Source organism: Pelodiscus sinensis, chromosome 4 (assembly GCF_049634645.1).
Source record: "Pelodiscus sinensis isolate JC-2024 chromosome 4, ASM4963464v1, whole genome shotgun sequence".
Classification (NCBI taxonomy): domain Eukaryota; kingdom Metazoa; phylum Chordata; order Testudines; family Trionychidae; genus Pelodiscus; species Pelodiscus sinensis.
In genome coordinates, this window is record NC_134714.1 from 39813460 (window position 1) to 39840128 (window position 26669).

The 26669-nt window shown below is 42.0% G+C and overlaps 1 protein-coding gene across 12 annotated transcripts in view; it reads right to left on the reverse strand.

The window, feature by feature from the left end:
- Nucleotides 1-26669, reverse strand: part of NRXN3 (neurexin 3) — a 1564511-nt gene that overhangs the window by 61177 nt on the left and 1476665 nt on the right. For 8 of the 12 annotated variants that reach the window (XR_012903352.1, XM_075926773.1, XM_075926778.1 and 5 more), the window contains one exon: nt 4962-5037. Coding sequence is in view for 11 of the 12 variants with exons in the window: in XM_075926773.1 (XP_075782888.1) it covers nt 4962-5037 (76 nt within the window). In the remaining variant the exon portion in view is untranslated. Of the gene's footprint in view, nt 1-4952; nt 5038-26669 lie in introns of all 12 variants that reach the window. The other 4 variants (XM_075926779.1, XM_075926774.1, XM_075926775.1 and 1 more) reach the window with 1 other exon arrangement.

A 26669-nucleotide genomic window follows, 5' to 3' on the forward strand; every position in this document is an offset into this window, starting at 1 on the left:
CATTTAGATAATTTATTATAACAAACATTTTAGCACTAATGCAGAGGACAAAAATCTCTGCATTTTGAGTGACCTTCTCCCCAGCACCTTATGTGCCATTTAAATGCCACTTTGCACCTGTACTGGGGTTTTAAGAAACATATATGTGATAGAGCCTTCTGCACTAGGATGTACGTCAGACTTTTTTTTATCTTTAAGACCATCAACCACTTTTCTGTAATTACTTTTCACAGGGATTATTATTAGACTCATTTATGGTGCTAGCACTGCTTTGTCGGTGCACATCCACAGGTGTGTTACACGATAGATGATCCCAAGCTCTATCAGTGTCAGGCAGGAATGTCAGAGACAGAAACTGGGGTGTAAACCAGGAGCTCAACTGACATGCAGGTTGCAGGCTCCTAGTAGCAGGAGGTTTGCCTGGAGGAATTCAAGCTGCCTGCCCTCCCTGCTAAATTGGCAGCTGGCCAGCACATCTCTGGTACAAAAAGGAGCTGGTCAAGGACATTTCTTTTTAGCCCATCCTTTACTTTAAAAAAAGTGGGCTAGAGGTATTCAGATTCAGAGTAGCTGAATGTTGAGGTTCAAAGTTTGGATTCAATGAGGAATTAGGTGTGGGTTCAGTGCTTGTGACATCTCACAAGTAGTTCTCATGAACCTCAGAGAGCTGCAAATCTCATAATTTTCTGCCATAGTTAAACACACTCAGACCAGAATCTGAAAATGGTCTCCCCTGGGTGTTGGATTGCTCCCAGACCAGAAATCACAGAACTGTATTTGGCTCTGGGGATTGGAGTCTTACCCACATGACATCTGAAAGGTTTTGAATTGAAGGATGAGTCTCTCTTTTGACCTTAACTCATTGTGCTTGGGCACTGCAGAATTGTCTCACTCTGGTGGGCACATCTCACAGCTGCAGTGGGGTAACCATTTGTGTTCAGTAATCTTGTGTCACTGGAGGTGAAGCGAGGCCAAGTTCTGGCATCAGGAACAAGCTCAGAGGCTTTAATGGCTGCCCAATATCAAAGGAACAGGATTGGGCCTGAATTGAGTTTGTCATTTAATTTCCAATTTGCTACAGAACTGAATAGGAAAGCCACAAGACAGTGTAAAATATACTGGCCTGCCAGCAGAATAGGAGGAAACAACTTTAAATGAGTTTCATTAAACACAGGAGATCCTTGCAAATGGCTAAATCCTGCCCTGGTTGGTGAAGCAAGAGGCTACTAAAACATGTGTGAAGCATCCCCCATCACAGGAGTCTGCTGAGCAGGGATGGTTCAAGGGACCCATGCACTTTGCTGCTGATTTCAAGAGGATCATTGTACTTCCTTTGAAATCAGGGGGGCTGACACACTGACAGTATGTCTACACTAGAAACACTAGAGTGGAACAGCTTCACCACTGTAGTGCTCTAGTGCAGACACCTACAGTATCAAAAGGGGTTCTTCCATCACTATAGAAAATCCATCTCCGCAACAGGCAGTATCTAGATCTACAGAAAGAATCTTCAATTGACCTAGGAGTGTCTATGCAAGGGCTTTAGTCCGTTTAATTACATTGCACGATTACATTTTCCTCAGCCCTGAATTATGTACAGGCAGTCCCCGGGTTATGTGGATCCAACTTACGTCGGATCCCTACGTAAGAACGGGGTGAGGGAACCCCGAACTACCTGCGTCCCCCCCCCAGCAGACCACCGAGATGCGCCACGGTGGTCCCACCGCCCGTGTCCTCCGCGGCGAGAAAAGCTGCTCCGCGTCTCCCTGGTCTGCTGGGGGGGGCCCAGCAGACCAGGGAGATGCAGAGCAAAGCCGGGGAGGACGCGGGCGGTGGGACAGCGGCACGTCTCGGCGGTCCCGCCGCCCGCGTCCTCCGCGGCGAGAAAAGCCACTCTGTGTCTCCCTGGTCTGCTGGGGGGGGCGCAGCTAGTGTTAGTGCCCCTCCCCCCCGCAGCAGACCAGGCTTTTCTCACCGCTGGTCAGTTTCAGCAGCGGCTGAATCAGGACACCTGGGGTAGAGCAGCTGGGGGGCTGCCGGGTTGGTCCCACAGCGCCGAGGTGCGGCGCTGTGGGGACCTACCCAGCAGCGCCCCAGCTGCTCTGTCCCAGGCGTCCAGATTCAGCCACTGTTGAAACTGATCAGCGGCTGATTCCAGGAAGCCCGGGGCAGAGCAGCTCTGATACATAAAGGTACGTGAAATGAGGAGTAATGGTAGTTTGGAATAGGAAGCCTAGTCTGAACTACCTAGTCCGTGCCGCGTGTAGCCGCGCGGCACGGAGTCCGCACTAGCGGACATTTAAAAATGGCAGCGCCCGGCAATATGCAAATGAAGCCCGGGAAATTCAAATCCCGGGCTTCATTTGTATCTCTGGTTGCCTACATTACCACCCTAGTTCGAACTAGGGTGGTAGTGTAGACATACCTCAACTGAGGAGTAAAGTCAGTGCCAACTAGCACTTGTCCATAGCAACATACTTGCTATTTAGGGGAGGGGAGCTAGATGTGTCTTCAGATCATAACTCCGTGTGTATATGAAGGCTGTCTGATATATTAGGCATCCACCTCTCTTTGCATCTTGGTCTGAGATAACCCTGCTGCTTTTCCCTCTACTAACTTTGCACACCAGTGCTGCTGAGAGGACTTAACTCCCAAGTGTGTAGGTGGGCAACCAAAGCAAAGATCACATAGGGGTGTTGACTTGCCCCCTGCTAAGTGTTAGTGTAAGTCCTGATGAGCTACGCTGACTTCAGTGTACCATCTTACCCCCTCATTGAGGCATTAGTGAGGAGAAACCCCTATTATATATATGAGGCACAGAGAAGTTGTAGGGCCAAAAGTACCTAAGCTGCTTAGATTTTCAGTGGGACTTCAGCTCTTAGAGGCCAGATTTTCAAAAGTATTTAGGCACCTAGTGGAATTTTCCAAACTATCAGCGCAATGGGTTCCTCCATTTTTAGAAGCCTGCTCCTCCAGGCATGACTTGTTCACTGATGCTACATTCTCAGATTTTGTGCCATCACACTTCAGCGCCAGAAAATTGCTGTGTCATAGACTGGATGTTTTTTCTAAGAGATTTGTTCTATAAATTATTTTGGAGAAGCTCTATAGCCTGTGTTATAAAGGAGGTCAGATTAGATGATCGCACTGGTCCCTTCTGGCTTTCAAATCTATAAATCAATGACTTTGTATTGCAATGTGACTGCAGGAAATGAACAAGAGAATCAGGCTGATAAAGATAGCAAAATGCTTCCATTTTGAAAGTCAAATGTTTATTGAGGTTTGTGAAGATGAATCATCAGTTTATGTACCAGCATTGGTTCATCAGTCCTTTGTGTATGGCACTAAATTCCACAGCCCTGCCTTAATAAGGAGCCACTGAGCTGATTCCCAAGGATTCACCACGGCGGGTCTTTATGTTAGGTCTTACTGTGCTACTTATACACACCTCTGAGTCAACTGTTTAAATGCTAACCTACTCTCATGATTGCCAGGCTAGGATTTAGAACAGTCTTAACTTCACTGTGAATTAGAGAAGTTAGACAGAATGCCAGGTAGCAGGCATTGACTGGTGCAGCTGAGTCTGGGTATATAGCCACAGCTCCATGAAAACTTTGGAGGAATAGTTTTCAATTACTTGTCTGGCTAAGTGCATAGGCCTTTGTATTGATCTGGTAGAAGGGATGAAGGGGAGAGGCTTTGTCACTTGCTCACATCTGTCTGAGTGTCACTGCCTTCCCTAGTGACTTCACCGTGGAATTTCCCAGCTACAGTGCAAAGCCATGTTAATTATCTCATGCCCAAGTTCTACTAAAAAATGCAGGCTGCATATGAAAGGTGGAAAAGAAAATATGAAAGCACTAGCTTTGGGTGACTTATTATTATTATGACTATATTAATCTGAAAAGCTTCAGGAAAATATGAACAGAACATTTTAGGGGGGGGGGGGGGAGTTTCCTAGCAAAAAGAAAAATAATCCCAAACAAATAATAAACCTGAGTGAAAACAAAACAAAACAAAAACAAAAAATAAACAAACTATTTGTGTGTTTCACCTTTAATGATGTAAGAGTCTAACCAAACTTCATTTTTTATGTACACAGAAATTCGATGATATCTGTTCTCTATTATATAAATGCTTAACTCATGGCAAGCCTCAAAAAGACGACTTGAAAAAGTCTGTAAGAAATAAAATAGACTGCAGTTGCCTGCTGGATATCACATCATATATATCTCACCAGAAAGTAAAGCCATCAAACCATCAAAATGTATCTGGATCTAAAGGGAGAAGTCAAGTCAGTTTTCAAATGGCTACAGTCCTTTTGACTCTTAATGGATACATTTTGAAGCATCATTGCAGATAACATGGCACAACTTAATACCAATTTTGCATTTACAAAACTAGTATAAATATATTACCATGTTAACTGCATGCAGAATCCCATGGACAAACATATATTTGCAGAATACCCTCCGGATGACGATTAATGAGGATTAAATAATATTGACCATTCATTATTGCTCCACTTTAGTTAGTTTTCTCTCTCTTTCACCCCTCAGCCCCCCACCTTTAATATATACTTTGAACCACATCAATTTCTTGCTCTCCAACACAACAGCACAATGACTGTTACAAATAGGTAGCACAACTGCTAACTAATAATTAATTAGAGGCTGGTTTCAGGAAGTTTGGCTTCCTGCGAAGACAGCTTTCCATTAACTGAGAGGTGATTACACTTCTCTCTTTTGTTATTACCAGCTCCATGGGATCTGATGCTTGGCTGTATTAATTCATATTTTATATACAGTATATATATGTATATTACATATACATATATAGCTATATATATGTATACATTCACACGCGCGCACACACACATACACACACACACACAAATATGTATGTATTGTTTTTTGCAAATGAAATAAGAAAGCAAGCAAAACAAGACTGACCTGACTTACCTGTACTCGGCTCACATTCAATAAGATCTTCATCATCGCTGGAACATTCAGCTGATGAAACAATGTCATCAGTGGTCTAGCACAGGAAGGAACGGAACAAACAGGAGGAAAGAAAGGAAAAAAAGTGATCAGATGTTTGCTATTCAAAAGATTGTAACAGAGGCAGGTTACCCTCCTATGAAAATATTTTCAGTTGCATCTTGTAAAATACTTGATTTATGATCTGCATTTCAGACATGACTAGTTATAATACACCTTCCATGATGCTTGCTTCCATCCACCGTGCTGCTGAGCATTTCCGGTTTGTACAGACACAGTGTTCCTGCTGTGGTGTTTAACATACCGGGTTGAACCTTGTGTGTTACTGAACAGACTAGATATACTCAAGTACAACAACTGTTGGGCTCGCAAATGGTTTAGAAACAGACAAAATACCAGGTGTATGCAGTTAGAACATATCTGGTGTTCTGTTGAAATACCACATAGGTCCAGGTAGAAGGCCTCCACTCTGCTGTTCAGCATAGTAGGGACACTGAGATTGAATGCAATTACTGCACAGTTAAACATATTAGATGCATTAAACAGGCACCTCCTGTGCAGCCCCGTGTATCATTTGCCCTCAGAGAACATGCATGCCGTGCTGCTAAGCCATCACTTGTAGGCGGGCAGAGGCACCTGCTGCTCTGCAAATCATTCCAGGAGGAATGCACCTGCTGCACTGGGGAACATTCCAGGTATCCTCAGAGCACAACTTCTGCTCTGCCTAGTGATCCTGGCACAATGCTTCTGTGCCGCTCACTATTTCACAGAAGTCCACAGAGTACAATGTATAGCTTGGTTTGCTAAATGTAGAGGGATGGAGTTGAATGTTAATGGCCCAGCAGCAGTACAGCAGGTGGGCTGGAAGATCTGGCACGGAAAGGCTTAAGGCAAACTAAGACTATTTCTGGCCTTTGTGAGTGTTAGTATAAGTTACTTGCAGTTTCCATCTGGCAATATATATATATATTTTGTGGCTGGTCTAATTAACGAGCAGCATGTATTGCAGTGTGTTGGGGAGAAGCGTAATGGCGTCTCTCCCCAGTAGCAGCTCCTTCATGAAATTGCCGTAATTAGCTGAATTAGTAATGTGGACCATTAGGGAGATTTTGTGGCAGCCTCCGGACACAGGTTATAATGTTCCTGCACACAGTACAAAATTATCCTACCCTCAGCAGTGTCAGCTCAACCCATGCCTGCTGCTGAAACAGTTCCTCTCTCCTGCTCCGTTCTGGCATGGTGCACAAAGCTACAGATTAGACATAGCCATAGGATACTGCAAGGAAATATCCGTGTAAGAACTGTCCTTGCTGGGACTGGCACGAGCTGCTATTTAGCTGATAGACATTCAGGAAGAGGGTAGTTGTCCTCGGGACATTGTATTTAGGTTCCCGGGCGGGGCATATTCCACCTGGGGAGTTCAGGTTACTGCAAACACACTACTTCTCATTCCAGCAAAGGACTCTCCCTCTTCCTGAAAAGAAGCGCTCCCTTACTTTCTGAGACCCCATAAGATTGTATCACAGGGCTCTTTCTCAAGAGGGCAGCCAGCCCCAAGCACCTTACCCAATTGTTCTTTAACACAGAACGGTCCTGAACTTGTGTCAAGAAACCTCTGCTCCCACACTAGCTTCTGATGTATCTCTGGCCTCTGCATGTGCCATTCTCCCTTTTTGCTTCTTCAGCTGAGACAGAGGGTGGGAGCCAGTAAGGGAGGTAAGGAAGGGAATTCCTGACCTAATCCCTCTTCCTTTTGACTGCAACGTTTCTCTCCATCCCAGAACATCCAAACACTAGACATTAGCCACCCAAAGGCTGTATCCATTGGTCATTTTACTAAGGCTTACATTCACCTAGTAGGGATTTTGCTGGAGGTCCTGTCAAAGATATCAGGCACTTCGTCGCACAAAGCTCTTTCTGAGCTGCTGAACAGAACAGGTAACTAAGTAGGTCACACCTGCTGTGGTGCTGGAGATACAAGGTCCAACCTAACATTTCTCTGATGTCAGTGAGTTAGTGTTAGCAAGTAGGAGTAAGGGGGTGAAATTAAGATGTAGAAAATCAAGCTGAATATCTATGGGACTCCTATCGAAAATAGCGCAGGGATAGTATTGAAAGCCTCATCACATGCATCACTTAATCTTGGACTGGACAGACAGAACAGTAGGAAGCATTTGGAGGGCACAATCCTGCAGTGGCCCCTGTGGGACTGATTACATGGGACCTATGAAGGTGCCACTGTGGACAGCAGCGAAACAGGCATCAGGCCACCTAGTCTATGTCGTGTGTTATATTTGACTATGCAAATGGCCTTCTTAGGACCCAGGCTGAGAAAACAACAGTCCTTTCTGCTCTGGACTTCAAGAATACCACATGTTATTGTAATATTCTTGAAGGTGATCCAGTAGGTCAGTAGGAGGTACCAAGGTTCTTTCTTTGGCTGAACTGACATCTTTCCATGGGTAAACCTTTTGTTGAAATGCTAGGGCTGATTTCGCATTTGAAGTAAATTGGCTAGAAAGCCTGTCTGTTCAACACAGGGTTATCTATAACCCCCTCCCGACCATATATATTTTAAGAAGAGTCATTTATTCAAAAAAATACCAAAGCACTTTATAAACACATACAGAAAGCATATTTCCCAGCAGTGAAATGCAGTTGCTTCTGGGATGAAATATGTTAACTCCTTAACTACACTATAAAATAACAAGTGAACAGTAGTGAAGTGAAAATGCTAGAGTGACGTAATTAATCAGACACTCTTTCTGACTCTCTTTCAGACTCTCTTTCTGCAAAAAGTACCAAAGTATCTTTCTCAGTGTTGTATTTAAAAGAAAGAAGACACGTCCAGAAGTGCTAAAGGTACATGCTAGGGCAGTTGATTGACACAGACTCTGAGGGAATCGCATGACCTACTGGATCACCAACAATTCTTGTAGTCAAATCCAACAGCACAATGCCAGCATGCACTTCCTTCAGCACACATGCCCAACAGATGAATCATCCTAGGTAGCAGCAAACTAGAGCAAATGAGACCAGAAAGCCTTGTAGCTGGAATCTGTCACTTCAAGACCATCTCATAAGACCAACATGACTTTCACAGGGTGATGCAGTTCACAAGATCGCATGGTCAAGTGGAAAATAAGCATGAGCCTGTTGGCCAGGAACTTCTGGGTTCTATTATTAGCTCTTTCACCAACTGCTTTGCATGGCCCTAGGCAAAACATTGAACTTCCCTGTGCATCTCTCCCTGTTAGTCAAATGAAGTTGATAATACTAATCTTCTGGAGGATTGGTAATAGAGAGGTAGCCATGTTAGTTTGATCTTGCAAAAACAAAAGGAAAAACTATGTAGCACTTTAAAGACTAACAAGATGGTTTAATAGGTGAGGAGCTTCCTTTGGTATATATGGTCATGCCAATTCTCTTTCAGAATATGATCTGAGGAAGTGGATCTGGCCCACGAAAGCTCATCACCTATTAAACCATCTTGTTAGTCTTTAAAGTGCTACATAGTTTTTCCTTCTGGAGGATTCTGAGGATTAATTAGTTAATGCCTGCCCAGTGCTCTGAAGATGCTAAGTGCTAAGTATAATTATCTACGGACAACAAAATACTTACCACTTCAGGTAGCTAATTACCCCATAAGGGTTTTCTAGTCAAAATGATAACGAACAAGGCATCTCCCTACAAAGTGATGTTTTGTTTGAAAGAGTAATAGAGAGAAAATATTTGCCTTCCCTGTACATTAGCTAAATTCTATATTAAAAAGAATCATTCATGCTATCCTATTTTAAAATATGGATTTCATTTTTTAATTCTGGCATTGAAATTACTTGGCCCTGTATTAAGGGCCATAAAACTAAATATAGGTATTATAATAACTTTCAATAAAAATCTCTCTCTGGCAGGAACCCTTTTTATTCCTTCCCTGAAAGATTTTTTATTGCATTTATATTATTTTTTCTCTCCCTCTCTTCAATGTTTATTGAAATTACCTTGGAATAAAACCAGGGCAGGAGAAAACTCAAAACTCTGCATCTACCCTTGAGGATTTATTTATAGGCATATTTACCCTTCACATTCTCTCAGTTTCACAGAACTGACTCCCCATTCCTCCAATGAATTATTGTTTCTGTAATCACCTGCTTCTAATTATTCACTCCAAGGGCCTCTTCAATCTTGCCTTGGTGATGGTTCTGCATCTTTGTTCATTACTATACATCACTGGTATTGAGAAGGAAGTCTGGCTGGCATGGCAAAGCCTGGTCAAGAAAATTATGTGCCCCTTCTCTCCTCAAATGCAGAAAGCCCCAATTTATGCCCTAGATGCACAACCTTTGCTCCTTTGTTCCTTGCAAACTGGCAGGCTCTGAATACCCACTTCCCGCTCGGCACTAGATGCACAATACTTTTGGTCACCTTGCTCCCTGGGTGCTCCATTATTTGATCGAGATGAAGCATAGGATAAAATAAGCCCTGCCACGAAACAGCTTTATGAAATTATAAATAACGCAACCAAGAATGATGGAGTTCTCATTGCCAATGAGAAAGAAAAGAGAAGAACCCATAAATATTCCCCAAGTTCAACAGACAAACTGTTCCATAGCACTTTCTTGGTGACAGCTTCACTCTTTAAAGGAGAATTACATTCTCTGCCTGCCATTTGCATTTCCCTCCTGCTTGCGTGCCTTACTCTGAGTCCAACACTGTACTCCAAATGCATCTTTCAGTTTCTTCAAATTGGAGAAGCCCAAGTCCCATTGTCACTAAGGAAGCACAACTGATATGTAATCAAGGGATGGTATCAATCCAAAATCCCAGGTCGAAACATTTCTCAAAATTGGAGATATTTGGTTGTAGTGATCTTCACTTTGCATCTTCCTTGTCTCATTATAATGAGCTGACCCAAAGTTCTGTATGTTAACACCCCAGAATAATCATATGCAAATCCAAATGTTGTGGATCAGGTCAAAATCACTCACTATCTCTCTCTTAAACTAGAGTTGCCTAAGTCAGTTCAGATACATTAAAAAGCACCCCAAACCTATCCCTGAATTCAAACCATATGTCTGTGAAATGTTCATGATGTTGACAAAGTCCCATAAATGTCTCCTGAATTAAGTTGCTTGGCTCTCTCCTCTGCTGGTTTGCCACTGTACTTCCAGGCAGTAGTAGTGTTCCATAAGACTGACTGGACTTGGGATAAGTGAGGAAGTCTCTTAATTTCTCATGATAGCCTAGGCTGGTATCATCTCAAGTCTGTATCACACCAAAAAGACTCTGATAACTGCACCTAGTCTCCTTAAACATGCTACTAACTTGCTGTCAGACCTGGTAGTCCTCACTTATTAAATGGGAATCCTCACCTATCCTGTCTATGCCATAAGTCTTTTTTTCCTTTATTTGTTTCTAAATTTTCCATTTTGTTTTTGAAAAATTCGTTGGAGATGGTAACATTATCATGTCTGGGAGACTGAACCTGGACCTGCCCAAGCTACTACACCCAGATGGAAATATTTTGTAACGTGAGTGGGGAATATGTGAAATTGGAGCTTGTAATGTGACATGGTAGCAAGAAAGATACTGTAGTTTTGGTCTGTGTGCACCCAGCAGAGGCACCAGATCAAAGGACAGGGTATAGGAGTTGCCTCTGTGCAGTTCAGCTGAGGCTATATATGGAATAATTTAGCTTTCAATTTGTATTAGTTTCAACAGAGCAGCACCAATTTACATCAGCAGAGAACATGGTCCACTAAGCTTAGTCTTGGGCACTTCCATGCCAGTAAGTGCTCACAAGTATTTACGGGGTGTAATAAACATCAAGGAAGAAATGATTTTATGTAGGATGCTCCAACAAGATTGAAATTAAACAAAAGTTAATTTAGGATAACATCCAGAAAAAAAAGTCTTGACAGTGAGCTCTCAGACTATGGAGCAAAAAACGTAGGGAATTGTTGGAAATCAGGAACATTGAGGCCTTGTCTATATTAACCCTGGAAGTTGATTTCAGTTACGTTAGTTAAGTTATGCAAGCTACATATCTAACAACTCACAGCGGTGTCTACACCTTGCTATGTCAGAGGGCGATGCACTCCTGCCAGCATAGCTTTCACCTCTTATTGAAGTGGACAGGAGAGTACTCTCCTATGGACTTATTGTATCTTCACTAAACCCACTTAACTGATACCCACTAGGGATGTTTGGGTATGTCTACACTAGCCACCCTAGTGCCAACTGGGGTGGTTAATGTAGTCATTCAAACTTGCAAATGAAGCCTGGGATTTAAATATCCCGGGCTTCATATGCTTGTTCCCGGGCGCCTCCATTTTTAAATGGCTGGTAGTTCGAACTACCTGCCCGCGGCTACACCCAGCATGGGCTAGGTAGTTCGAATTAAAGCTCCTAATTCAAACTACCATTACTCCTAAATATGGGTAGTTTTAGGGTGCGCACAGTGAGGCAGAGATGTACATGCTTGTTTTGATTAATTTCCTTGCAGGAATCTCATGTTCAACCACTGTGCTTCTATAGGCCAGTGAAAACAACGTTTGTACCAGGAGCAATATATCTTGAAAGGCAAGTGACCTAGTGGTTAAAAGTTGTATTAAATATGCCCATCGCTTTTAAAATTGGAGCTCAGTTAACCTTAGTACCCAAAAAACAAACACAGCTTGCACAAGCCCCATTTCTGAGTCTCTCTGGAGCACACCAAATCCAAAACTCTTCAGACCCCACCCCTATCCACTAATACTGTGTCCTTGAACCTCTGCAGGCACAGCTGCCTACAGCTCTCAGTGGCTGTGCTTAACCATTTCTGGCCAATGGGAGCTACAGGAAGCAATGGCTGGCATGTCTCTGTAGCCCACATTGTCTCCTGCAGCTGCCTTTGGCCAAGAACAGCAAACCTCAGATGCTCAATGTAAGCAAACACTTGCAGTCCAACAGTGGATTACCCTGACAGGTCGGGTGTGTGCCATAGCGTCCACACATAATTGTAATGCCACTGGACTCAACAGGCTAGCCAAAATGTGTCTGAGAGCCAGATGTGGCCCAAGGGTCATAGTTTGGGGACCCCTGCCTTAAACAAAACAATCACACCAGCCATTCAATCAACAGCATTTGGGCCATTCCAAAAGCAATGAGTAAACGTGTCCAACATGGGTTTTCAGGTGTTTTTCACTTTGAGCAAAGAGGTGTCACTACCAGAGATCTTATTACATAAACAAAGCTATAACCATATGCTTTAGATACAGTCTGCATGGCAGCCAATCAGTGTCCAGCATGCATAGAAAGTTTCATATTAACCTGACTTCGAAAAATCAAACCAACCAAACCAATGACAATCTTCAAATCATCCAAAACCAAAGTCAGCACATTTCTTGGCAATGTGATCCTGGCTGGACACAAGAGAGCAAATTGATTTGCAGTCAAACGAGATCACTAAATAGGGTTCATAATAGATCTATCCACTTTAACAAAAATCATCCATTTGGGCATTATCATGGTAGACAAGAGATTAAATAACCAGTTATGTAGGTTAAAAAAAAGGAGGAAAGTAGCCCCAGCTGCATGTCAAACCCACTAGCATTGGTGATATTGTTTTAAAAGAGCCTTGGCAAGCCGAATTAGCCCTGTGGGAACACAAAACATGCTTCAGCTGAATCAGTAGTTCATTAAGATTGTAAAGCCAGCCTCTTCTTGACCAGATCTGATGCCAAGTACCGGGGACTTCTGTTCCCATCCTTAAGCTGCACAAAGACAATGGGGCTAAAAAAATATCAGTATTTCTGCAGGCTTAAGCCTTTTACCTCTATCGGCTGCTAGTGGGAAGGATGATGGAGTTTGTGGTGGGGAGGAGGGAGGCAGACAAGGGAGAGAAAAGAGGGGAGGATTAATTTGTGTGTTGTTCAAGGCATCCTGACAGAGGAAAGAGGAGTACTGAACCACAGCAGCTTAACCAAACTTCACTGTGCCTTCCCCAAAGCAGGGGGAATGTAATGCTACGTGGTGTTCCGCTGATAAGCAAATCCCTCTAAATCCTTTCAATTTATTTCTTGGCCTGGAGAAATTACATATTATTCAGGAGTTAAATAAAATAAATAAATAAATAAATAAATACAAACACATCTCCAGGAATTGAGATTGGTTGTTTATTGATTACGTGGGAGCATGTGTGCGCGCGCGCGCACACACACACACACACTCTCTCACTCTCGCTATCTGTGTCTCCTGTTTCCTATTAGAGCAGTGGCCAGTAACACTCCATGGGGTTAAAGACCTGCCAGCTTTTCCACTGTGAATCCCTCAATGCAACCTCCAGAGATTTGCAGACATTTAGAATGCTCCTGTAAATTATAAACTCTTGGATAAAACCCCAGAGGATACAATTTCTATATGAGAGGGGAGATGTTTTTTATCCAGTCTCTCCTTCCCATATTTTTAATCCAATCGCTCCTTTCTATATTCATTTGGCTGCTTTTACAGAGATATCTGCAAGATATTTGTAAAATGCTGTTATGTGAGTGTGTTGCTAATGACTCCTTATGAAAAGTGCAATACCTCAGAATGTTCATGATGGAAGAGTTTTTAAAATCTAATTTACTTTGCAATATTTGATGCAGTTTATTTCCTTTTTTTTACCTTGTTTGTGCTTGGGAGTGTGAATCAGCAAGATCAGTAAATTTCACTTTCTCATTATAGTATTAGGCACTAGTCTCATAATGCAGATTATATATATGCTATAAGCAATGGCTCATATTTTTGAAGATGGCCAGGTAAAATTAGGCTGTTCAGGCCTTATTTAGGTGCCTAAATAAGTGCCCTGATTTCCAAAAGTGCCAACCTCACAGGAACTCCCACTGAAATCATTAAGAGCTGTGGGAGCTCAGCACGATTTAAATTCAGACAATTTATTTAGCAGCCCAATTTTAAGGCACCTGTTTATTGAAAATATTGGTCAGAACTGTTTGTAAAGTTTTTTTTTCCCAAAGCTGAACTAAACTTTTCTCCATGTTGGTCCCTAGATTCCCCAGTGGACAACTACAGCCCATCCAAAGGTTCTTTGAAGACTCCCAGATAAATCTACAATGTGCAATATTTCCTTGGAGCATCCAAGAAAAATCAGCATTTTGAACATGACTTCTTAAAGTGTCTCTACACTTCACTGTAACTTGAAATAAGATACGCAATTTGAGCTATGCAAATTGCATATCTAATTTCGAACTAATTTTAAAATAGCTTGTTTCGAAATTTGGTGCTGTTGGCACTGTCTACACAGCGTCAAATTTTGAAATAAACCGCTATTCCGAAACGTCCCTTACTCCTCGTAGAATAAGGTTTACAGGGACATTGGAATAGTGAGCCTGAAATAATGGGCTTCCTGTTAGGACATGGGATTTTGGGATGTTCCGGTATCCCGAAATAGCATTGCAGTGTAGACGTAGCCAACATGTTATGAATGTATTTGACAACAAAGGCTTCAACTTTTTCTTTTAAACAAATAGTGTAATCTATAATCGGGCACTTGGAGCCGGCGTGCTTAGTTTTATATTCCTGGTTCTACCAGAGATTCACTGTATGAGCTCAGGCAAGGCACTTCTCCTCTCTGTATATCTATTTACCCATCTGTAAAAGGAGGATAAAAATTACTTTTATTCCACATAGGTATATTGTTAGTCTTTTTAAGTGGTTTGAAATCTTTAGATCAAAGTGTAAATGCAATGTATCAATAAATTAGCAAAGGGAGATCTGTTTCAGAAAGTTTGGAAATCAGATGATCTGAGAAGCATCATCTGCCCTTTTGAGATTCAGCCTCTAGTAAGAGTGAATGGGCCCTGTTCTTGTGTGTTAGCCCTGCACTTAATAACTGTGTCAGAAGAATATTTCTCATTTACACTCTGCTCCTTTGCTGGAAATCAATATATCGTTTGCTGGCATTCCTCCCTCCCCTTTTCTCCTGGACATCTTTATTTAGCTTGTCTTTTCTTCTCTGGAAGGGAGGGAGCTGTGTTTGATTTTGTTCTGTTATTGATCGGATCATTCTGAGCAAGAAATAAACAACTAAATACAGCACAGTGGCTTTAATGACAATCTTTTAAGACTCAAGATCTCCACGCCATGTTGCTTCCCCTCCTAGCAGGTGCTTTAAAAGAAACAAAATCTATAAACTAAGATTATGATGCAATAAAAAGAAAGAGGCTGCCACACAGGCTATTTAAGCTGCATTTCTTTTTATGTACTCATTAATAAAACCACTTGGGTCCTGTTTCCATTTTTAAATCAGTGCAGATTTCCATTGCCATTGTACTTTGTGCTATCATCTCATATCTTCAAAATAGATAGAGTGGGCTCCAGTTAGAAAACTAACCTCCTGACTACTTGTCATCCTTAAGGAAACTACTGTACTTTTTGTAAGGTGAAGGTCACACCCTGCATTTTTGGCCAAATTCCAAAGTGGGTTACAATTTATGCTCGTTAAATTCTTCTTGCAACTTTCACCAGAAAAGATATTCTTTACTTACATACACTAGACATAGAATTGCTATGCACTGCCTGATAACTGCCATATTCTATAACAGAAATGGCTCTATTTCAGTCTGTGATCTTCTGAGAGTATGTTCAACATGCTTCAGAGGGTGAACCTGACCAGGATTCATCACCAGATTTGGTCTGCTGGTTGGATCATTAGCTTCCCCCACCCACTGAAGTGACCCCTCAAATGATAGATTTTATGATTCTAAGGGATGGAAGGGATGAGAGCAGACTAAAGACAATGGACTTCAGAACACCAGCTTTTAACATACTCAGATAACTGTTAGGTAAACTCCCATGGGAAGAAAATCTAAGGGATAAAGAAGTTCAGGAGAACTGGCAATTTCTAAGGAACAGAATGGCACAATTGCAAACTATCCTGATACGAAGATGGAAAAAATAGTAAGAGACCAATATATCTCAAGTAGGAGCTCTTTAATGACCTGAAAATCAAAAAAGAATTGTACAAAAAGTGGAAAAATGGACCAACTGCTAAGGAGAAGTACAAGAGAACTGTTAGAGCATGCAGAGACAAAATCAGAAAGCCTAAGGCACAAAACGATTTATATCTAGCAAGAAACATAAAAGGCAATAAGAAGAGGTTCTTTAAGCATATTGGGAGCAAGAGAAAGATGAAGTGTAGGTCCTTTACTTAGCAGGGAAGGAGACCTAATGATTGATGTCATCAAGAAGGTTGAGGTATTTAACATCTATTTTGCTACAGTCCCCACTAAAAAGATTAAAGGTGACATGATACACCACACAATTAAAATTAACAATAAAGAGGAAGGAATGGAAGCCAGAGCATAGAAGGAATAGATTAAAGACTATTTAGATAAGTTAGAAGTGATGAAGTCAGCAGGGCGTGGTAAAATTCACCCTAGGATATTTAAAGAATCCAGCAATCTTGGAACAGTTAGCAATTTTCTTTGAGAACTCCTGGAGGATGAGTGAAGTTCAAAAATACTGGAGAAGGGTAAACATTGCACTTATCTTTAAAAAGTGATACAAATGTAGGGAATTACAGACTATTCAGCCTAACTTTGATATCTGGAAAGATATACTGAAGCAAATTATTAATCAATTTGTAAGCACCAAGAGACTAACAAGATTATAAGAAATGGCCAGCATGCATTTGTCAAGAACAAATCATGCCAAACCAACTTAGTTTCTTTCCTTGACAAGGTCACTGGCCCAGTAAATGTGAGGAAAGCAGTACATGTAATATATCTTGATTTTATAATAAGACTTCTGACACATGGAGGTCCCATAAGTAAATTAGGAAAATGTGGTCTAATTCCATATTCAAAGAGTAGTTGTCAATGATTCACTGTCAAATTTGGAGGGAGTGTCTAGTGCGGTTGCACAGGGGTCAGTCCTGGGTCTGATATTATTCAGTATTTTCACTGATGACTTGCATAAAGGACTAAAATCATGCTTTTAAAGTTTGTGGATAACACCAAATGGGGCAGGGATGCTAGCACTTCAGAGAACTGGATTAGAATTCAAAACAACCTTGATAAATTAGAAAATTGCTCGGAAATCAACAAGACAAAATTCAACAAAGACAATAGCAACATTACACTTAAGAAGGAAAAAAATCAGATGTGCAACATAAATTGGGCATAATTGAGTGAGTGATACTATCACTGAAAAAGGATTGTACACATAGCACAAGTGTGAAACCCAAATGAAAGAAAGGTTCTGGTGCCAGGGGAGGCTGTCGGGAGGAGCAGGCCAGGCCCAGATGATAGTGGATCAGAAACTGAATTCGTTTAAAATGTTATGCAATTGTGGAAAAGGCTAATATTCTTGCGCAAGAACACTGACGTTCTAATGTGTGAAATCAGTGCTTCTTGCACAAGAACTATGATGCTCCTGCTCAGGAATAAGCCCTCTTGTGCAATTGTTCTTGTGCAAGAGGCCAGTGTAGACAGGCAACATGAATTTCTTGTGCAAGAAAGCCCTATGGCTAAAATGGCCATCAGAGCTTTCTTGCTCAAGAGAGCATCTACACTGGCACGGATGCTTTTGCGCAAAAGCACATGCCAGTGTAGATGCTCTCTTGCGCAAATACTTTAACGCAAAAACTCTTGCGTTAAAAGTATTTGTGCAAAATCTTGCCAGTGTAGACATAGGCGAGGTGAGTGTCCTGCTGTAGCACACACTGGTGAGTCCTAAGCTAGAAATGCTGCATCTAGTTCTAGATGCCATGCTTTAGGAAAGATGTGGGTAAACTGGAGAGACTCCAGAGGGGAGCAACAAACATGAAAACCCGCCCTATGAAGAAAGAGTAGAAAAATTAAAATATTTACTCTTGAGGAAGGAATACTGAGGAGGGACCTGTTAACCATCTTCAAATATGTTAAGGATTGTTATGAAGAGGTTTGTGACCAATTGTTCTCTGTGACCACTGAAGGTAGGACAAGAAGCAATTGGCTTAATCTGCAGCAACGGAGATTTAGGTTAGAGGAAATGTGTAACTATAAGGGTGCATCTAGACTGGCAATTTCTAATGTCAAAATAACTTTGCTGTGTAGACATACCCATAGTGCCTGGGGGACTATTAGTACCTTAATAGGCAAATACAAACTACAGCTCCTTGTTCCAAAGAGCTCAAAATAAAAGTTAGACACAACATATCAAGGGATGACAGTAAGCAGAAAGATTGGGTGAGGTTGTGGTCCTTGCCAAGTAGGATACAGGTTGTGAGGGACCTGATTATCTGATCAGATATTGCAGGATTCAGGACATTGGATTAGATGGACCAGTGATCTAGTGCCTTATCAGAGGAACCAGGATACCAAACTAGGTGGGCCTTTAGTCAGAGCTACTTTGATAACCCCAGGGTTTCCTGTAGATTTTGTAAAATAGTTAACAGAAGATTGAGAGAGGGGATTGGATAAGGTGATAGCATCCTGTCCTATCAGCTGAATTATTTTGAAAAAATTGAATTTATTCTGTTTTCTTTCCGGGGGCTTCTGAAACATGCCTTGTCCACATTCCTATTTTCATATCTGACAATTTGCCCTCTTTCCTTTAATAAAGGCATCTGTGAATAGAGAACCAGTGTTCTCTGAGCATGCACCTTCCAGTTGCCAACAAGCATAATGTCTGGCTTGGATGCAGGCCAGCATAAATGCCTGGGGGCTACAGAGCTTTGAAGCAAAGGGAGACCAGAGAAGTCAAATATGAAAATCAAAGTGTTGCAGTCCTACAACCAACAGAGAAATGGGCAAAATGAGAAGTGTAAAATCCCCAGGAGAGGGAAGGCAAACAGTTTAGTTACTTTGTTGTGGTTTGTGCATTTTTGTTTGCAACAAGTGGCTTTCATGAGGTTAAAAAGAGTTTTTAGGCTAGCTATGAACCAACCCTGCCCTTTCTGTCAAAGGATTAATCGGGTCATTGAATTTAAAGCTAGATGGGCCTGTTAAATCATTTATTCTGACCAGCTGCATAAGACAGGCCATTAAATTTCACTCCAATACCCCTCTGTTGAACCCAACAATGATAGTTACACTAAAGCATTTCAGATCTGAGGAGACTAACCTGGCAGCCATTTAACAGGAGAGACTGAGGTGCCATTAATGCCTGAGACCCCTGTAGTGGTAGGAAATGAATAAGGGGAAATATACCCATATGATGCTAGCAGGTGATACTTGCTGCATACTGCAGTGGAAGATGAAAACTTCTAGGGTGTGTCTAGACTGGAAAGATTTTGCGCAAAAGCAAATGCTTTTGCACAAAAACTTACCAGCTGTCTACACTGGCTGCTTGAATTTGTGCAAGAGCACTGACGTTCTAATGTAAGAATTCAGTGCTTCTTGCGCAAATACTTTGACGCTCCCGCTCAGGGATAAGCCCTCTTGCACTAGAATACTTGCGCAAGAGAGCCAGTGTAGACAGGCACCTTAATTTTTTGTGCAAGAAAGCCCGATGGCTAAAATGGCTATCGGAACTTTCTTGCGCAAAAGCGCGTCTAGATTGGCACGGATGTTTTTGCGCAAAAGCATCCATTCCAATCTAGACGCTCTTTTGCGGAAATACTTTTAATGGAAAAGCTTTTCAGTTAAAAGTATTTCCTCAAAATCATGCCAGTCTAGACGCAGCCTAAGGGTAGTGAAGTTCTGGAACAGGCTTCCAAGGGAAGTTACAGAATACCGTATTTTCCAGCGTATAAGACGACTTTTTATACTAAAAAAATATCCCCCCAAAATCGGGGGTCGTCTTATACGCCGTGTATAAACATACTGTAGCTTCGGCTACATACAGAACGTCCCTGTGCTGATACTGTACGTACCGCGCTGAACCAATCCCGGCAAGCGGTATATTCTATTAATGCATACAAAGCCTGCTCGGATTGGCTGAGTCAGAGAGGCGGGCTATTACAACCTTTGCCAATCCGAGCAGGCTTTGTATGCAATAGAATACACCGCTTGCCGGGATTGGCTCAGCGCGGTACATACAGTATCAGCACAGGGACGTTCTGTATTACCGCACATCCAGCGGCCTAAAAGATTAGGGACGTTCTGTAAGTGGGTGTACAACAAATGGCTGGTAGAAAAGACCTCATCATGGCTCCAGCAAGAAGAAGGAAATTTGAAGCCAGTTTCAAGCTGAAAGTTGTAAACTTTGCCAAGGAACATAATAACTGTGCTGCTGCAAGTCAATATGGAGTAACAGAAAAGATGGTCCGAGACTGGAAAGCAAATGAAGATGCATTAAAGAGTATGCCAAGTAGTAAGTGTGCATTAAGAAAAGGCACCCCACATTGGTCAGAACTTGAAAAGCACGTAGCAGACATGGTGCATGAGCATCGTCAAAATGGTTATGTAGTGACACGAAACAAAATACGTATGTTTGCACTTCAGTGGGCCAAATCTAACCCAGATCACAGCAAAGGATTTAAGGCCACTGTATCCTGGTGTACTAGGTTCTTGGAAAGGCATAATCTGGTACTGAGGCAAAAGACCAAAATTGCACAAAAATTACCTGCAGATCTCGATGGCAAAGTAAGTCTTTTCCATCGATATGTATTACAACAGTGCAAGAAACATAGCTATGCGTTAAGTCAGATCGGAAATATGGATGAAACTCTTATGAATTTCGATATGGTTGGAAATAAAACTGTTAATCCAAAAGGTGCAAAAACAGTGTTAATTAAAACAACAGGACATGAGAAGTCCAGTTTTACAGTGGTACTAGCACGTACAGCTGATGGCGCCAAACTAAGACCAATGATTATTTTTAAAAGAAAAACAATGCCGAAAATCAAGTTCCCTGTTGGAGTTTTTGTACATGTGAATGAAAAAGGCTGCATGGATGAAGAAGGGGTAAAGCTATGGCTTGATAATGTATGGAGTAGGCGACCAGGTGGACTTCGTCAAGAACATAGCCTACTGGTGTGGGATATGTTCAGGGCTCATTTAACTACCAGCACAAAGAAAAGGCTGGCAAGAATAAACACAGATGCGGCAGTTATTCCTGCAGGATTGACATCATTGGTACAGCCACTGGATGTGTGCCTAAACAAGTCATTTAAAGATCGCATTCGAGAACAGTGGAATGAGTGGATGGTTAGCGGCGAAAAGTCATTCACAAAAGGAGGAAACATGCGTGCGCCACAATTGGATGTTTTGTGTAACTTTGTCATAAAAGCCTGGAATGATATTGATGCAGAAACAGTAATCAAGTCTTTCAAGAAGTGTGGCATATCAAATTCTTTGGATGGTATGGAGGACGACTTCTTGTGCAAGATGAAGGGGAAGCCGAAGCTGAAGCCACACCATCTGATTCGGAATTAGATCCATATGATGACTGTCTTACAAATGTACCACAAGATGTCATTGATGAACTTATGATGTCAGAGGATGAACATGATGAGGATTTTGAAGGATTTTAAGTACCGGTAAGTCAAAACCATTTTAATTAAAATTATTTAAATCAAATCTGATGTTATTAAATGGTGTTGCCTCGGAAGGGGGGGTAGTCTTATACGGCGAGTATAGGCCAAAACCTATGTTTTAACTGGAAAATTAGGGGGTCGTCTTATACGCCCAGTCGCCTTATACGCCGGAAAATACGGTACCTGGCATTGGATACTTTAAGAACAGATGGGGATGGTCTAGGTTTACTTGTTCCTTCCTCAGGTTAGAAGGCTGGACTTGAAGGCATCTTGAGGTTCAGCCCTACATTTTTATGTTTCTATGATGAATTATCATAGAAAACTATCCTAGATGAAACAGGAATTTGTGGGTGATTCATTGTAGATCCCTTAATCCAGGTCACCCAAAGGAAATAGAGGTTCCCCTGTCTAGACGATTTTACATAAACACTTCAGTGGTGGGATATTTTATTATTTTATTCATAAAGTAACCATAAATGTAATGGCTTTGCATAAATGTGCCTTAAAATGGCTTTGCAATTATAGCATTTACAAGTACCTCCTAGTTCAATAAAGTAACATCTATCTTTGAATAGTCACATTAATGCACTAGACTGCTCTTTCCAGACTTAAATCTTAGCTAAACATTGTGCTGTTAATATTCCTCATCATTCCTTAGACTTCTTTCTTTTTCTCTGCATGCATTAACACACTCCTGGGGAATGGCATTTAAATACTGCTACTCACTGGGCACACACATTAACACACAAGATGAGTCTCCAAACCTTTAAATGCAGAATAAATATATATTCAATTATAAATACTTTTGCACACTGGATACACATTAAAAGTGGAACTAGACCTTTACAGCTCACATCCACATTAACACACAAGACTAGCTGGTAAATAACTACACGTACAGCATATCCATTTTAAAAGTTCATAAACAGCTGTAGCATATTAACATTCAAAAAGAGGTCTAGATCTTAAATATTTCCTATTTGCACAACATAGCATACACATTAATACTCAGGGTTAGTCTGCAAAGGGCTGATTTTCAGAGCTACTGCACAACTGCAGTGTCCCTCAGCTAGGCTATGTCTATACTACCAGGTTATTTCAAAATAAGTTATTTTGAACTAACTCCCGAAATAACTATTTCAAAATTAAGTTTATTCCTTTTGTGTACATTTACACAGCAGTGTTATTTCAGAATAACTGACATTTATTCTGAAATAACATAGTTGGCATCTACACTAAAAGCAGTTATTAAATGTTGAAATAATGCCGAGCTGGAGGACTTCTTACTCTGACTCCTGTAGCCCTCATTTTATGAGGAGTAATGGAAGTCAGAGGAAGAGTGCTCTAACTCGGACTTTCTGCTGTGTATATAGCACCAAAAAGCCAAAATAAGCTATTTCGACTTAAGCTACGTAATTAATGTAGCTCAAGTTGTGTAGCTTATTTTGGCAGTAGCCCTGCTGTGTAGATGTGCCCACATGGCTTATTTCAGCTTTTTGGTGCTGTCTATATTGCAGGAAGTCTGAGAAAGAGCACTCTTCCTCTGACTTCACTTGCTCCTCGTAAAATGAGGGTTAGAGGAGTCGGAGTAAGAAGTCCTCCAGCTGAACATTATCTTGAAATTACTGCTTGCAGTGTAGACATCAGTTATTCCAAAATAACATTGCTGTGTAGAAGTACCCCTAAAGTGCTCTCTGAAAAATCAGGATGTAAATATCTATTCACTATCTGCATATTTCTACATCTGATTTATATTTCAACATTGAACAGACAAAAAACAATGTATTGTCAAAACAGTCATGTGAGATAGGGAATTAGAATTATACCCATTTTAAAAGTGGGGAACTGAGCCACAGAGTGGTTCAATGTTTTATATAAAGTCATGCAGGAAATCTGTGTCAGAGCTAAGAACTGAACTCAGAACTCTTGACTATCAGCAAAGTCCCTTAACCAAAAAGACGAATGATCCTTCCTCTCTTAGAATATGGTACTAATTACCAAAGACAGCTAGTCTTTCATTACTTGTAAAAAGGCCATGTTGTACATATAACGGGACACTATCATGGTGAAATCTAAATACGTTTTAACAATGACTTAAAAATAGTCCCAGGTTTTTGTCTTGGAGCCCCTAAAGCTTCTTTTGCTTTTAGAACTATGTTTTCCTATTACAAAAATATTTCCCCCCTTGTTGGTATGTGAAGGGACTAACAAGAGGGGAAACTCTTATTATAGAGAAACTTGATTTTGCATTATGTACTGTCAAATGAAGAAAGAAAGAAAGAAAGAAAGAAAGTTCTATGAATCTTAGGAGCTACCTGTAACAAAAGTAATTACAAACTTTGTAGACGTGTAATTTTTAAGTTTACATTTCAATATCCTCAACTACTCTCTAAACTACAAAACATACCAGGGCTAATCTTCAAATAGTTGCATATGTAACCTACATAGGGTTGCAAGGTGTCCGGTATTGTACCGGACAGTCCGGTATTTGCACTCTCTATCCAGTAAAAAAAACAGAAAATACCGGACACATGCAATGTCCGGTATTTTCTGATTTTTCCGGCTGCACACCAGGCGGAAGCCTGGCGTGGGTGGGGGAGTGGCTAGGAGGCCCAGCTGGGAGGCGGGGCCGCGATTGCTGCCAGGAGTCCTCAGTTGGTTGAGTGTGAGGAGGAGGGTAAGCCTCCTCCTCACTCGTGCGTCGCTGGGAGCCTCCTGGGACAGGCAGCAAGTGCCCAGGTCAGTCCCGCTCCCCGCCGGCCAATTTGCTCACCCTCCCCCTTCCCAGCTGGCAGGTTCTCCTACACTTCCCCTCCTGATCTTCCCCGGCCTCCCCCAGCTCTGCTTCCCGCCGACCTGGTCCTCTTCCTTGCCTCCCCCGGCCAGCGCAGCTGCATCTCTCCCCTTCCTCCCAGCCCCCCCTTCCTCCCGGCCAGTGCCGCTGCACCCGCCCCCCGCCAGCTCTGCTTCCCGCTCCCCCTTCCTCCCAGCCACCCTCACGGCTCCCGATCCCCCTCAGCTGTGCTTCCCGCCCCCCCCTTACTCCTGGCCAGCCCCGCCCCCTTCCAGCCAGTCCCCCCTCTCCCGATATCCCATGGCCAGTCCCGTTCCACCCAACCCCCCAATGAAGCGTGTTCGGGTTTTTTTTTTTTTTTTTTAATGATTACCTGGTAACCGCTAGCAGTGATCCAGGTTTTCTGAGGTTTTTTTTTTTTTGCTCAATAGCTTTGGTCCCCCATCTTCTTTTCCTTCAACAACATTTTTTCCCAGTGGTTTTTTGGTGGTGGGGGGTTCGGTATTTTTCTTTCAGCCATCTGGCAACTCTACCTACACACCTATGGGATGTGGGTCACTGTTCCATGTAGAGGCACTTAGGGTACGTCTAGACTACATACCTGTCGCCAGAGGCATGTAGATTAGGCTACCAGACATAGTAAAATGAAGCGGCGATTTAAATAATCGCCGCTTCATTTAAATTTACATGGCTGCCGCTCTGAGCCGACAAACAGCTGATCAGCTGTTTGTCGGCTCAGCGCGATAGTCTGGACGCGCGGGTGGCGACATCAAAGGTATTTGTCGACCACCCAGGTAAACCTCATCCCAGGTGACAGAGGCATGTAGTCTAGACGTACCCTAAGACTGCTCAGAGTGAGACATAAGAACAAGTGAGCTCTACAGCCTGAGCTGAGAGCCAGCTGGCTTTATAGCTCAAGATGTAAAGGCTCCTACATTAACCTCCAGAGGTCCCACATTCGAATCTGTCTGCTGATCTGTTGAGCAAATATGCACCCACTGTGCTATGAAGATACTAGGTCTACTAAGCATGGCTGAAGCACCAGATCGATCAGTCAAGATAACTTCAAACTCCTGAGCTGCTGAACATACTGAATACCTCCCTGTTACACTTCAGTTGAACATCAATTAAATGCCACAACAAGAGGTCCAAGCAGTGAACGGTTGTCATACAAGCTAATTCTGCCATTGGGCAAACAAACTCCTGTGGACAGCCGGCCACAGTGAACATTTATCCTGCTGTGTTCCTCTGCGGCCCCCGCTTAATCAGAACATTTGCTCCCTGTTATGGTTAACAAGGCCATTTTCCTTGCTTATTTATTTAGTTCTCCGTGGGATTTGATTAGCTATAGTAAAGACAAATCAGTCTTTTCTGTGTGTCTGAAAATGAAAAAAAAAACCATAAAAAAGAATGAAGTTGGTTTTAACGGCCCAGTAGACGCTCAGCTGGAATGCACTTTACTGAGAGTTAGACAAAAGGAACTCAGGCAGCTTTAAACACCATCTGGAACATGCTGAGCTTGTCTGAGCTTTTACCTGTTTAAAGGAGGGGGGGGGGGAAATAGCTCAAAATACACCCAGTGAAGATGCTTACAGACTCTTTGGAGATCTGTTTATCATGGCATCAAAGTCCTTTGAAGTATTATCTTCATCCCCTTCCAATATCAATTCTGAGAGGCAACGTGTGACAAGGACACAAGACAAGGGTCATCAGGATTGTAGGACAAGAAGCTGTAAAACGTATGGTAATAATTTTCCCTAGCATCAGTAGATTACCTAAAGTTTCCTCTAAATTCAGCTTTGGGAGGGAACCTTTCTGATGTCTTAATTTGCAGTAAGGACAGTGTCAGCGTGAGAGATTTGTGTCGGGTATGAACTGAAGAAACCTCCCTCAGAATGAGTTTGTTTGAGTGATACAGACAGACTGTTATTTGAAGATAAAATACTTTCTGATCCAGGTCTTGAAAATAAACCAAAGTACTTGGAATCTCAGAGGAAATGATCCTATTTTTTCTACATACAGCCCCGGTGCAGGCTGGGATAGGGCAATCTCAGAGACTTTAGTCAGAGCCAGGAATACAATGGGCTCCTCCCTATCTTTCTGCGAGGCAAACATGAGCAGGACACAGAAGCTCCTAAATCATGATTCATTTTGGCACTCCTCTTTTGCACTAACATAACAATTGCTACAAAACCTCAAGTGATTCTGTAAGGTCTCTTCAGAAGTCAATGCATATAACTCACTGACCATTTTCTTACACCTTCTCTCCTCAGCAATACCACTGGTGTCGCTCCACTGGTGGTAGCAAGCACAGGAGGGCTAATTTAGACAAAGGACTGATGGCCACTGGCATTTTTAACACCAGGTCTTTTAGATTTATTTCAAGCAGAGTTAGAGGACACTATAGTTAAAACTCCTGCACCTTGTCAACACTACA